Below are 14,823 nucleotides of genomic sequence, written 5' to 3' on the forward strand. Positions count from 1 at the left end.
TGTCTCGATGAAAAGCTTGCCAATATACCCCTGCTGACTGTAAGTGTGAAACGTGTTACATGTTTTTTTTTTCTTTTTTATGTGACTGCACTATGAGAAGAAAGGGGAGACCAAGAATGAGATGAAAGGATGGAGAAGGGAATAGAGAGGGGGGGGTGTGAGTTGGAGGATGGGCAGCAAAATGGCAGAGGACAAGGCGACTTGGAGATTATTTGTTTTGGGGCACCCCTTACGGGATTATGGCGTCTGGCAGTAGATATTTATGTTGATGGATAGGTAGACTGATAGCAATATGAACCATTGAGAGAGCATGAGAAAGAAGATCAATCTCACATAATATACAGTATATAGAAGACAGGACACAATGCTGGCAGGAGATATCAGCTAACGACAGTAAAAGCCATTATTCCCAAGTTCTGAACGGAAAACATGATGCAGGGAGGAAAGTATGTGCCAGCTATTATACATGAAGGTGTGTGTGTGTGTGTGTGTGTGTGTGTGTGTGTGTGTGTGTGTGTGTGTGTGTGTGTGTGTGTGTGTGTGTGTGTGTGTGTGTGTGTGTTACTGGCAGACTGTGTGCATTAAACTCCTCAAACTCTCTGCAGGTAACACGTCGCAGGAAGGAACGTGTACGCCTCCTACTATACGTAAAACTGGGCGTGATTCAGGGGGTATCATGGCTGACTGGCTTCCTGGCGGCCTTCGTGGGGTGGCCGGGATGCTGGTTCGCCTTCACCATCTTCAACGGCCTGCAGGGGGCCTTCATTTTCATCGCTTTTGACCTCAAGATTAAAGTGGGTTTGGGCAGAATTCCATGCTAAATTTGCAGTGCACACCCCAGCCTAAAACTACTCGAACGTCTTGGGAATAATGGATGTGAAAATAGGGAGACTGTAGCTTGTGATATCTGAATTGTATGCCTGATTCTGCAGTGACACAGTCTGAAGCCTTTCCTAGGATGTGTGGTGCAGTAACGAGTACTGATGGAAATGAACACAAGGAGAGCTGCTGTCATATTCTTCGGTCACATATTTCATAATCCATGGCGCTTACAGCATCCAGATACTTTTAGAACCTTTGGCTATCATTTGTAGCGCTCTCTGTCCATCATCATCATCATCACCATCTTTCATAGCTTTTTACCTCAACACACACACACAATAAGCCCATGTCAGTCGTTGTGCCTTTCCTCCTATTATTATTATTATTATTATTATTATTATTATACACCATAAAACCATTTACTACGCTGTGTGGTAACCATATAACCAAATTATGGCGCCAGGTGTTTTAGTGAGTAATTACGGCGCTCCAATCGGATTGAGCCGGTGCAGGTTTATATCCAAGGAGTGGTTGGGGTTTATTGCTCAGGAAATACCACTCAAGGATGAGTGAGGCTGGTCGGTCTCATCTTAATAGTCAGGACCAACTTGCTTAGCCCCGGGCTTTTTCGCTCCTCATGGGGCAACATAGGATTGGATTATTATTATTATTATTATTATTATTATTATTGTTATTATTATTATTATTATTATTATTATTATTGTTATTATTATTATTATTATTATTATTATTGTTATCATCATCATCATTATCCTCCTATTCTTCTCATCATCCGTTTTCCTTTGTTCCATCTATTCCTAATATCCTTACTTTTCGTTTCCTAATACCGAACTTTTTCTTCTTTCCTCTTCTTTTTCCCGTTCCTCTTTCTCTTCTTCTTCCTCCTCCTCCTCCTCCTCCTCTTCTTCTTCTTTTTCTCCAGCTTCTTCTTCTTCTTCTTCTTCTTCTTCGTCGTCGTCGTCGTCGTCGTCGTCGTCGTCGTCGTCGTCGTCGTCGTCCTCCTCCTCCTCCTCCTCCTCCTCCTCCTCCTCCTCCTTACCATCATCATTATCATTAACATCATCTTCTTCCTCCACCCCCTCTTCTTATTATTATTCTTATTCTTCTTCTTCTCTCAAACAGGTGTGGGAGTCAGTATGGGAGGCAGTAACAGGGAGGACTTGGAAAAAAAGCCAGAGTTCAAAGGATACCCGCACCACCTCCGCCGCACGCACCGTCAACTCAGCCACTCACAACAGATCCTCCAAGTCCTACAGGTTGGCAGATATTGTCCTCTGTTTTCATCTGACGGAACTAGGTCACTTACGACTTGAAAAATAAGTTATGGTTGCGTGAAATTCGATGAGCCTTTGTTTTGAGGTGGGAATTAGTCTCCTTGGTTACTAGTCAAATTTACCCTCCAGTCTAACTACACTTGACCATCAACCGACCTGAAATGGGTTATAGACCGTCAGAAGACAGCAAATGCTCCAGTGCAACACCTTTTAGCCAGACAGGAGATAGTTATTAACTCAAATCCGTCAGGTTAGGAGCAATACAAGTAAAGCATATGGGCCTGATGGGGTCCCTCCCGTTGTCCTTAGGAACTGTGCTTTTGTGCTTACACCCTGACTAGGTAAACTCTTTCGCCTTCGTCTGCCAGCTTGTACCTTTCCTTCTTGCTGGAAGTTTCCTATCATTCAGCCTGTCCCAAAGAAGGGTGACCATTCCCAGCCCTCTAACTATCGCCCAGTTACTTTAACATCCTGTATTTCAAAAGTTTTTGAGTCTATTCGTAACTGAAAAAATTAAAGCACCTTTCCCATCACAACCTTCTTTCTGATCGTCAGTATGGGTTCCGCCAGGGACGCTCCACTGGCGACCTTCTCACCTACCTTTCAGACTCCCGGTCATCCCCCTTCCGGGACTTTGGCGAAAGCTTTGCCATTGCACTTGACATCTCAAAGGCTTTCGATTGAGTCTGGAATAAATCTTCAATATCTAAATTGCCCTCTTACGATTTCTATCCTTCTATTTGTGCCTTCATCTCTAGTTTCCTTTCTGGTTGTTCCGTAGCTGCTTTGTAGTCGGCCACCACTCTTTTCCTAGAGCTATTAATTGTGGTGTTCCTCAGGGGTCTGTCCTATCTGCAACTCTATTCCTTTTATTCATCAATGACCTTCTAAACTGTACATCTAACCCCATCCACTCATATGTTGATGACTCCATCCTTCACATTTCCATTTGCTCCCAGCAGCGTCCATCTCAGCAGTTACTTCAACAAACAAAGGATGAGGCTATGGCGTACCTAATGTCTGACTTGGCTTGTATCTCCGATTGGGGTAAAAGTGGTCTTGTTGTTTTTAATGCATCAAAAACTCAGTTCTTAGATCTTTCAGCACGACAAAATCTTCGGCAGGAGTATCCTCTAAATTTTAACAATATTCAGCTCAATCCTGCATCTTCTTTAAACGTACTTGGAGTTTCATTCTCTCGGGATTTATCTTCGAAAGACCATATTACCTCTCTTGTAAAATCTGCTTCTAAGAGATTAAGTGTGCTAAACCGACTCAGTGCCTTCTTTACCCCTGCACAGTTGTTGACTTCATACACTGGTTTGATTAGCCCCCGTGTAGAGTACAACTCTCACGCGTGGGGAGGCTCCCATGCAGTTCCTCTGAATAAGATGGAGTCAAAGGCTTTTCGTCTCATCAACTTTCCTCCTCTTACTGACTCCTTTCAACCTCTGTCTCTTCGCCGCATTGATGCATCTTTATCTCCTTTCTATCGCTACATCAATGGTCACTGCTTCTCTGAACTGTCTATTTGCATCCCTCCACCATTACGGCGGTCGCGTAGCACCCGTCCAGCAACGAACTCTCATCCCTTTTCTGTCCAGCTCTCTAATGCAAGAGTTAACCGTTAATCCCAATCCTTCATGTATGCAACAGGTCAACTCTAGAACTATCTCCCTTTGCCTGTATTTCTTACTACCTATGATCTCCGGTTTTTCAAACCCAGTGTGTCCAGGCATCTCGAACCGAATGGATCTTGAATCTGGCTCTCTGTTTTCTTTTCTTTTCTTTTTTTTTTTCTTGGAGGGAACAATTCTGCGGACTCCTGGCCTTTGGTTCCTTCTTTCTTGTATTAAGAAAAATAGTATCACATTTAAATTAGATCAGTAGTAGTCAGTAACACACCGGGTCAGATTATGATAAGTAAGACACTGAAGCCAGATAATGATTAGATAGCACTGTAACACGTTTGAGTCATGCAGGCAAGCTATACTCTTTTCACCTTAACTTGGCCCGGATTTTCGTACCTTTATAGTTTATTTCACGTAGTTCAAAGGCAGGAAAAATACAATACTGTACCCTTATATTCATTTCATCTTAACTTTGCCCATATTTTCGTACCACTGTAGCTTATTTCACGTAGCTCAGTGGCAGAAAAGGACAATATTACGGAGCTACATCGTTTCCATTGAACTTCTTTGTGATTAACACCGTATTCTAGCTTTAATCTACTGCAATAGCCTTTTTACTTTAACCTTGCCTAAAATTGCCAGCCCTCCTTCTTGAATGCTGAGTTGTAGCAATAGAGGAACAGCGAATATGATGCTAGTCACGAAGAAGTGCTATGGATAGGATGTACAGTCGCAGTATTCTCTATTTCTGCACTGGCCTACGCGAAATCTGATGCAAAAAAAAAAGACGAAAACTTGGGCCAAGCTGAGATGGAAAGAGTATAGTCTCTCGTCAAGTCAAACAGCCGCTTATGTTTTTTTTTTTTTTTTTTTTTTTTTTTTTTTTTTTTTAATGTGTCCGACTCTGGGCAAAGGCTCAAGGCCTATTTCTTGGGGGCAGTTGCCTATCCCAAGGCCCAGTAGTCCTCCTACACCTCCACATGTCACCACTTCGGCGCTAACACCCACCGTCCATATTGAATACATGCTAGGACTGTCTCATACAGGACTGGTGTATTGGTATTAGCGGGGGTACTTTTACGACATGTCGGCGGGTCATCTGGAAGATCAGGAAAGTCTGCTTTTTTAGGAAATTCAAATCCTTAAACTGTTCCCTGCCCCAGTCGAGATTCGATCCTGGGTCCATTAGGACTGCAAGCCGCCTCTCTACCGATTCAGCATGTGACCTCTTAATGACAGATGTTAGGCTATTTTATTTACTCTGGGCAACGACGGACGGTTTTATACTCAATGCAAGTGGTGGTGGTGATGATGATGATGATGATGATGATGATGATGATGATGATGATGATGATGATAATAATGAGGAGGAGGAGGAAGAGGGGGAGGAGGAAAATGATATGATTATGATGATGATGATGATAATGAGGAGGAGAAGGAGGAGGAGGAGGAGGAGGAGGAGGAGCAGGAGCAGGAGCAGGAGCAGGAGCAGGAGCAGGTGCAGAAGCAGGAGAAGAAGGAGTAGGAAGAGAAGATGATGATGATGATGATGATGATGATGATGAAGACGATGATGATGATAATAATGATGATGATGAAGACGATGATGATATTGATGATGATAGTAACAATATTCATGATGATGTTGATACTGATGATGATGATGACTGCAGTGACTCCGACGGTGAGAGCAAGGATGGATCGAGGAGCGAGACTGCGTGGCGAGAGAGATGTGATGGAGGGAGAGGAAGAGGAGGTGAGGGAGGCGCTACATGGCAGTCCGCATCAAACAAAAACAACCCTACGTGGAAGAACTCGCCTAAGACAAACTCAACCCCACGTACACAGAACAGACATGTGTAAGTCCCCAAACAGACATGTGTAGGTATCAAAACGGACATGTGCTAGTCCCAAAACAGACATGTGTAAGTACCAGAACAGACACGTGTAAGTATCAGAACAGATATGTGTAGGTATCAAAACAGACATGTGTTAGTACTAGAACAGACATGTGTAACTCCCAAAACAGACATGTATAAGTCCCAGAACAGGCATGTGTAAGTACCAGAACAGACATGCAGACATGTATGTCCCAAAACAATTATGTGTATCAAAACAGACATGTGTCTCAGAACACGTGTAAATCCTAGAACAGGCATGTTTGTCAAAACAGACATGTATAAGTGTTAAAACAGTCACTGTCAAAACAGACATGTGTAGGTGTCAAAACTGACATGTGTAAGTGTCAAAATAGACATATGTATGTGTCAGAACAGATATGTGTGTCAAAACAGATGTGTCAAAACATACATGTGTAAGTGTCAAAACGGACATGTGTATGTGTCAAAACAGATATAAGTGTAAAAACAGATGTGTAAATGTCAAAACAGACATTTGTAAATCCCAGAACAGACACGTGACAAAATGGACATGTGTTAGTCCCATGACAGATGTGTGCGAACCGAAATGTCAACACTCACAGAGCCACGTACACATAACAGACATATGTAAGTCCCTCGTACACATAACAGACATGTGTAAGTCCCTCGTACACATAACAGACATGTGTAAGTCCCTCGTACACATAACAGACATGTGTAAGTCCCTCGTACACATAACAGACATGTGTAAGTCCCTCCTACACACAACAGACATATGTAAGTCCTTTGTACACATAACAGACATGTGTAAGATAGTAAGTCTGTATTTCCTGCTTCCTATGATCTCCAGTCTTTCAAACGCAGTGTGTCCAGGCATCTCGAAATGATTGGATTTTGAATTTGGCTCTTTCTTGTATTTTGTTTCTCTGTAGGAGGGAACAGTTATTGCAGGCTCGTGGTCTTTGGTTCCTTCTTCCTCACATGAAAAAAAAAAAAAAAAAGGCTTCCCAACCGTACTGGAATAACGCCTAGAGAGTGCAACACCCGCGCCCACCAACTGGTCTTAAGTGCCGAACATTTTATTTTGCCCTGTGACCTTGGCCATTGATCGTATATTGTCAAAATCAGTTTACTTCATTCTTGCCTGTCCCATAACCCTTCCACCACGTCTGATCCTAACCATATAAAATCTGAGTTGACCTTGACTTGTGACTTTGACCTTTGACCTTTACCTGTGACCTAAAACTTTAACTGGTTGTTGTCAAAATCGACTATCTTTATCGCCTTATCCTGAACCTTTCCACAAAGTTTGGCGTAAATCGGATGAAAACTGTCTACTTGTCTAACTCTGACATTGTGAGATTGACCATTGACTAATTGTTCGTAAATAACCCCTTCGTTCTTGCCTTACCCTCAACCCTTCCACCAACTTTGGTCTAAATCGGATAAAGGCTCAGTTGACTCTATGTGTTGGTCTTATCGTGGGTCTGGTGTATGATAAAGGTGTAAAGTTACAGTGAGGTAGGAGGGCAGGACACATCCAAGACCCAGACGGTGAAGCATATGACAGGTGAAGAAGACAGTGAAACAGTAGACAGGTGATGTAGACAGTGACACAGGAGACAGGTGACGTAGACAGTGAAACAGAAGACAGGTGAAGTAGACAGTGAAACAAAGACAGGTGAAGCAGACAGTGAAACAAAGACAGGTGAAGTAGACAGTGAAACAAAGACAGGTGAAGTAGACAGTGAAACAGACAGGTGAAGTAGACAGTGAAACAAAGACAGGTGAAGTAGACAGTGAAACAGACAGGTGAAGCAGGCAGTGAAACAAAGACAGGTGAAGCAGACAGTGAAACAGAAGACAAGTGACGCAGATATTGGTATGGTGTAGGTTGGGTCATTTCACTACTGCGGACAAGGCGTCAGATTGTGAACGTCCATCCCACAAACTCAATGGCAGTCAGTGGTGCTCGAACCCACCACTCAGAGCGTCCTCCAAATGTGGGACCAGCACTAAACCGACCCAGCCGCCGAGTCGCCCATTGTCTGCTTACACCTCCGTCTTCCACAGGGCCTCAGGGAAAGGAGTGCGGAATGGGGACCTGAGAGCCAGCGTGGTTAGGGGCAAATTCCAAGACGAGACCAGCCAGGAGACCGCAAAGGTGAGAGAGAGAGAGAGAGAGAGAGAGAGAGAGAGAGGAGAGAGAGAGAGAGAGAGAGAGAGAGAGAGAGAGAGAGAGAGAGAGAGAGAGAGAGAGAGAGAGAGAGAGAGAGAGAGAGAGACAGACAGAGACAGAGACAGAGACAGAGACAAACAGACAGACAGACAGACAGAGTGGGGAGCAGTGGTGTGTGTGTGTGTGTGTGTGTGTGTGTGTGTGTGTGTGTGTGTGTGTGTGTGTGTGTGTGTAAAATCTCTTACTTTTATCAGTGTGTCTCATATTCCTATCTTTCCATCTATATGCCACCTACTCCTAAACTACATTAATATTTCTTCCCAAGGCAATACAGGTGATGGAAAAACTAAATAAAAATGAATGGTAGAAATCAACCTAATCTACCTCATACTAACTCACTGGTTCTCAAACTTTATTTTTTGGCCCCCAGTCTACATACATCAGTGACCTCCCCGCACACAGAGCCGTATCCTAGGTCACAGCAGGCCTCGTTGCACCTCGTCACTAGCGATTCATTCTGTATACTACATCTTAGCATTCTTCTGTATGTTGTTAATTCGCTTTAATATCGACATAGTTTGCGTCAGTAACATACAAGAGGATTTTGAGAATTAATGTGCAAAATAAATCGCAAAAAAGAGGTGTTGCGAAATATCGAGGCACTCATAATACTTTCTATAATACGGTATCAGTGCTCCCTCCAACCTCACCCCCACACATACGTAACATCTACGGCTGCTGCCTTTGAAGACGCAATGTAACATCACTCCAAGGAGCTTGTTGGGTGTGACAGTACTGTAACTCGGGTGATTAAAAATATAGACCCCCTTCAGTGTCTGAGTGTCACATAAAAACACTCAAACACTGAACTGATAACTTAGTGACTGCGGCTGAGAATAATTTTCGTTGTTGTATAGGGCGTTCAGAACTGAAGAGGTACAGAAGAGACCATCATCCACTTAAAATCGATTATTCTCATTCATTCTGATGTTCACGGGCATGAAATCAAATGTTTTGCGGAGAAAGGTAGACGATACTGAAAGAAACTCCCAGAGAGACAATTTGCTGATACCAAGGCAGTGTCCCATTACTACCCAAACTCCGTCAAGCTCTTTTGTACGAAACTGTGTATGGATTTGCTGCTACTACGTTTAAGTAATTAACCTTGTACTGCCTCTGGGTATGATCTGCACGGAGCTGTTTGACCGAATAAAGATATTCCACACCAGTATTACCTCTGGAAAAGATTATAAACTTCAGATACGTAAGATTACTCCACTGCCTCACTAAAATTAACCTAACCTAACCTAGTTAAAAATTGTTACTTAACATAATCTAGCCCAGCCTAACTTCGTCCTACCTTCTTTAACTTAATTTCTTATCAAAGTTGGTCTATCCTTACCGTAACTTAATCTCATCCAGCTTGGCCTCACCTAAACTAATCCAAAGAAATATACCCTAGCCTAACCCAACTAAATCTTGTCCAGCTTAACCTCACCGTGCCCTTAACCTAACCTAACCTAATTTATCCTAACCAAAATTAGTCCAACCTAATAAAGCCTAAATGAACTTAGCTCCTCTTACCTAACATAACATAACCTAATCCAGTCGGATCTAAACAAACCGAACCAAACTTAACAAAACGTTTCCTAAAATGGTGTGCAGGGCAGGGAGAGGGTGGTATGGGAAGTATGTACAGTACAGGGGGAGGCGGTGGCCAAGTCAGTAAACAGTTGCATTCCAGTGGACGCGAATTGGAACCCCAAATGAGACAAGGGACTGTTTAAGGATTTTAATTTCACTAAGAGCAGACTTTACTCATGTATCATAAGAACCGCCGACATGTAAAAGCATTCCAGCTAATACCAGTACATTAGTCCAGTATGAGACAGCCCTAGCATGTATTCAGGATGAATGGTGACTGTAAGTGCCAAAGTGGCGACATGTGGAGGTGTATGGTACGCAGGTGGACTGCTGGGCCTAATGGAAAGAGCTGTTAAACCTGTGTCCAGTGTCGGACGCATGTATTTAATTATTTAATAAATAAATAAATAAACAAATAAATAAATAAATAAATAAGAGCATGTGCACAATGAAGGGCAATGGGAACAACGTAGCACCTCATCCTTAGTGATTTATTTTGCATGTAACATCTTACCATTTCTCTCTTGCATGTTATTCAAATCGTCTTAATAATGACAAATTTGTAGCTATAGCATAGAAGAGGATACAGAAGTGTAAAGTGCAGATTAAATCGCAAAAGAAGTGGTGTTACGGATTCAGTCTCTCTCTCTCTCTCTCTCTCTCTCTCTCTCTCTCTCTGTAGATGAATAGATAGATATAGACCGATAGATATAGATAGATAATTAAAATGCCATAAAAAGTCATCCCATTTCCTTCACCCCAGACCAAGCCACAGCCAGACCTACAGCGAATCCTAGACCTCCTCCAGAAGCTCCAGCAGACCAGAAACTCGGTGGACCTCCCCGACCTGGTCCAGCAGTTGTTACTCCGCACTGGTGGGCCGGGCGGGGGCAGCAGGAGCCAGACGAGGGCCCTGGGGAAGTGTAAGAGCTTCAGTGAAGGCACGGACCCGCAGAGGCAAGAGGAGCAGCGAATGGCTCTCTCGGCAAGACTTCAGGTTAGCATGTTTGTTCTTGGGGTGCCTTCACGTGGTGACGCCGATATGACCGGCTGGTGGAACTGCTCGGTTATACAAACGTCCCTCCATGTCCTTTCCGTCCCCCGAAAAGGATGAAGGCTGACTGCAGGAAATGGCAACTTAAGCCAATACGTTTCAGATGTACCAGAGATTGTTGTTACTACTACTACTACTACTATTACTGCTACTACTATTACTACTACTGCTACTACTATTACTACTACTGCTACTACTATTACTACTACTGCAACAACGGCAACAACAACAGCAACAACTACTGCTAGTACCACCACCACCACCACTACTGCTACTACTACCATTATTACTACTACTACTATAATATTACTACTACTATAATACTGCTACTACTACTACTACTAATACTAGTGCACTACTACTGGGATGAGGTCTATCAATGCCCTCGTAGCCCAGTGGCAAAGGGGGGGTGCATTTGGAGCGCCGGGGCCTGAATTCGAATCCCGGCCAGAACGATGATTAATGTCGTACGTTTCATTTCATTTATTACACTACTACTACTATTACTACTATCATTTATTGTATTTATCTTCAGACGATTTTATTCAGCTTAGAAGTTTTTGAAATGGAGGGGTTAGATGTAGGGCGGTAGTCTAGCTTCCTTACCGATTTATTTCTGATTCTGCTTCGTTGCTATTTGCTTGTGTGTTATTCATGCATTGCTAACACCTCTTCATTACCGATTTATTTCTGAAGCTGTGTGTGTGTGTGTGTGTGTGTGTGTGTGTGTGTGTGTTTTATTCATGCATTACTAAAAACTCTTCCTTACCGATTTATTTCTGATTCTGCTCCGTTACTATTATTCTTCTGTGTTACTCATGCAATCTATGTCGATATGGAAAAGACGTGAGAAGCAAACCAGAGGATATCAATGAGTAGTCTGAAAAATGAATCGTTAAGGAAGAGGTGTTAGGGAGCCGCCTTGCCTGACGAGAATTAACCTCCTTTACTACAACAGATCCCAGATTAAATAAAATTGTGTGATGATAAGAAATAAAAATCAGTAAAGCACGTCACCGCACTGAAGGGACTAGAAAGAGGGTAGAGTGGCCTTCCTAGCACCTCTTCCATGGTGATTTAGTCTGCTTATTGCACCTTAATATCCCCTTGTATTTTACTGAGGCAAACAATGTCGATGTTAAAATAATATATAAGTAACTGACAAGAAAATGCTTTGGAGTAAAATCTGCCAAAATAAATCGCCAAGGAAAAAGTGCTACGAGACTTCAAAATCCACTTGCTGTTACCAGAAAATTTTATTCAGCTTGGGAAATGCCTCTCGTACTGAAGGGGTCAGGAGATGGAGAGAATATTATACAAAAAAAAAAAAAAAGAAAGAAAAAGGTCCCTCTGAGCGGTTTGGGATATGTCGTAACACATCCTCTCCAGCGAATTATTTTGTAAGTTACTCCTCAATATCCCGGTGTGTGTTATTGATGCAAACTATGCCAGTACTAAGCTGTGTACAGGAGAGTATTAACGTGCAATAGGCAAAATAAATAGCTTAGAAAGACATGTTGCGAAGCCTACAATGCCTTTTAGAATACGGCCCTAAAAGACGCTGGTTCAGAGTCAAATGAGCTTTATTTTTTTCAGTATAATACGTTCCAGTAATGAGACATAATCTATAGTGCATTCATTTCAACTAGGAGGATATTTTGGGCCATTTGTAGTCTATTTAACGTAGCTCAATGGCAGAAGAAGAGAACACTGTGGCTTAACATACTTCCCGTGGCATTGCGTCGTGACCAGCACTACATTCCAGTGTTAATCTCCTTTTATAGTTCAGCATTCAAGTTGAAGAGATGGCAATTTACGCCTAGCTAAAGTGAACAGAGTACTCGTATAGGAAGTTGATTTCAGAGCCAGAGCACTGCTACTCAAACTGCCTAAAATGTTTTCTAGCTTTTCGTAAACTGATTCTAACTTGGCCAGTCTACCTAACCTAGTCTAGTCCAGCCAACCTAAACTAACCTAACCTAACCTAACCATTTCAGGAACATTAACTACATATTTGAGCTACCTTTAAGGGCGCGTCCACACCAAATGTTTGCTGGCGGGTGCGGGTGCGTCGGGGGAACACTTTTGGGTTACAGTTGTGCCATATTCCCGCCCGCGCCAGCAATTTGCTATGAACGCGACCTTAGATTATTTGATTCCCTCCTCTGTATGTGTAAGAAACAATCTCCAGTAACCCTTTTCCTGCCGTCAGAAAACGCAGCTGATGTATTCTATTTCTCACAGACTATTTTACTCAGATTAAGTGTGAGTATAAAATGATACTTTTATAATTGTGGTACTTTTGTTTTAATTATATATTCTCTTTTAATTTAACAAAGTGATGTTTTTCATGGAACACAGACATCGCTAAAGGCAAGTTCTTCACATAGTGGAATATTACGTGTCTAGCTGTCTTTTTTTTTCTTTACGAAATGTAATCGTAAGAAGAGTATTGTTCTGTATTTAATCTCTTCAATACGAAACACCATTTAAACAGCATAAAAACGCCTTTCAGTACCAAGAACAGGTTTTACAAAGGGGGAGGGGGGTGCACCATCACACAGGATAAGCTTAACAATGTAGAGTCAACATAAAAAAAAAGTATCGCACGCCAGGGGTACGACGGATATGAAAATGGGCGAGTTTTGTAGGACACACATGAATCTATTAACCCAGTGCCTTAAAAAAAAACACAGCACCCTGAATGTGAACTTTTGTGCGATTTCGAGTCCTAATAATTACCGAGGATAAATTGTGCACTAATAATCGCAGGGGACTAAATATACCACAATGCATCGTCCATGTTTCTGAATGATACGTGGGATAAGAGGCTCGATACTTGTTTTGGTTGACTGTACTTCATTTCACAGCTTTTGGAGTACTGGCGAGAATGTCCCACGATTCATAGTCTTATCAGCACCCATGGCCAGCCTATGTTACCAGCGCCCCCCTACCCCGCGCCTCCACGCCCAATCCAGAGTCCCATCACTCCTCACCACCAGCAACAGCACATTAAACGCCCCATGTCAGCAGTCAGCACCCAATCCGTCAGCCATCATCAGCACCACAATAAGAGTAGAGTGAGAAATACGGATGAGCCTGTGAGATCGCAACATAGGCCAAAGTTGCCAAAGTCTCAGTCTTACACTCAGGTATGCTATGTTGGAATTATATCATTTTTATTTTCATCATTTATCATCACCACAGTTTTCATCATCCTCATCTTAATTGTCATCATCATCACAATCGTCATCATCAGTTTTTTTTCATAATTTTCAGCTCAGTCGTCATCATCTTCGTCAACTTAACCATCATCATCATCAAAGTCCTCATCATAATCATCATCATCATCATCATAGGAGCAGAGTCAAGAATACGAATAAGCATATCAGAACTATGCATAGACCCAAGTTGCCAAAGCCTTAGTCTTATACTCAGGTATGTTATGCTATGTTATTTGGGAAAAATATCAGCAATACAACTTTTTTCATTGCTCTGTGTGTGTGTGTGTGTGTGTGTGTGTGTGTGTGTGTGTGTGTGTGTTTAAAAGATTGATAGTCACAAATTTCATGGTATAGCTTGTTTTTACTTTTTTGTGGTTTATATTCAAACTATTTCTCTACCTGCCTATATTCATCTATCCATGTATACTCAGTGCCCGGCAAGTCCCTGATTTTATTACTTGTATTTACTGTGGTCTCCTATCGATCAGTCTGTTTATTTACCTATCTCCTTTTCATTAACTCGCTCTCAGTCTACAGTATCTACTGTATCTACCAATCTTGCCCCACTGCATTTTTATAAGTTTGAACTAGGACAATACCCCGTCTTTGGCTGTACCCTCTAGAAGTCGTCCCCCCCATTTTCTTCCCCCATGGACCTGTCTTCGCCCCATTATCCCAAGTTCTTCAAAGGGGCCTTTTTTCCCCTCCACCAATTTTCCCTCATGAACCTATCTTCTCCCTTGGACCTATATTCCCTAAGGACTTTTCTTTCCACATGGACCTTTTCCAGCCTTGGACCTGTTTACATCATGAACCTACTCCCATATGGGCCTATTATCCCTCATCCACCCACCCACCAACCCTTATACCTACCCACTCACCCAGTGCAATTACCATGTCTCGTGCCTGGTCTTTTGGGAAGCCACACATCCACCCACCTACCGACAAAGCCCACCCACTTGCCCAACCCATCCCACTCGCCCTGTCCACCCACTTGCCCAACCCATCCCACTCGCCCCATCCATCCACCTGCCAATCCCACCAACTCACCTAACCCTATTGCTCACTCATTCAACCTACCCTCTCACGTCACC

At 42.7% G+C, this 14,823-nt stretch overlaps 1 protein-coding gene across 1 annotated transcript in view; it reads left to right on the forward strand.

The window, feature by feature from the left end:
- The window catches only part of LOC145409073 (uncharacterized), an 85,681-nt gene that overhangs the window by 68,196 nt on the left and 2,662 nt on the right, over positions 1 to 14,823 (forward strand). The window contains exons 9-14 of the mRNA XM_080279622.1: positions 606 to 794; positions 1,966 to 2,099; positions 5,422 to 5,607; positions 7,702 to 7,792; positions 10,215 to 10,448; positions 13,376 to 13,657. Of these exons, the coding sequence (XP_080135748.1) occupies positions 606 to 794; positions 1,966 to 2,099; positions 5,422 to 5,607; positions 7,702 to 7,792; positions 10,215 to 10,448; positions 13,376 to 13,657 (1,116 nt within the window). The remainder of the gene's footprint in view (positions 1 to 605; positions 795 to 1,965; positions 2,100 to 5,421; positions 5,608 to 7,701; positions 7,793 to 10,214; positions 10,449 to 13,375; positions 13,658 to 14,823) is intronic.

This window comes from Coenobita brevimanus, chromosome 79, assembly GCF_032717465.1.
Source record: "Coenobita brevimanus isolate Jiangsu-jjx chromosome 79, ASM3271746v2, whole genome shotgun sequence".
NCBI lineage: Eukaryota > Metazoa > Arthropoda > Malacostraca > Decapoda > Coenobitidae > Coenobita > Coenobita brevimanus.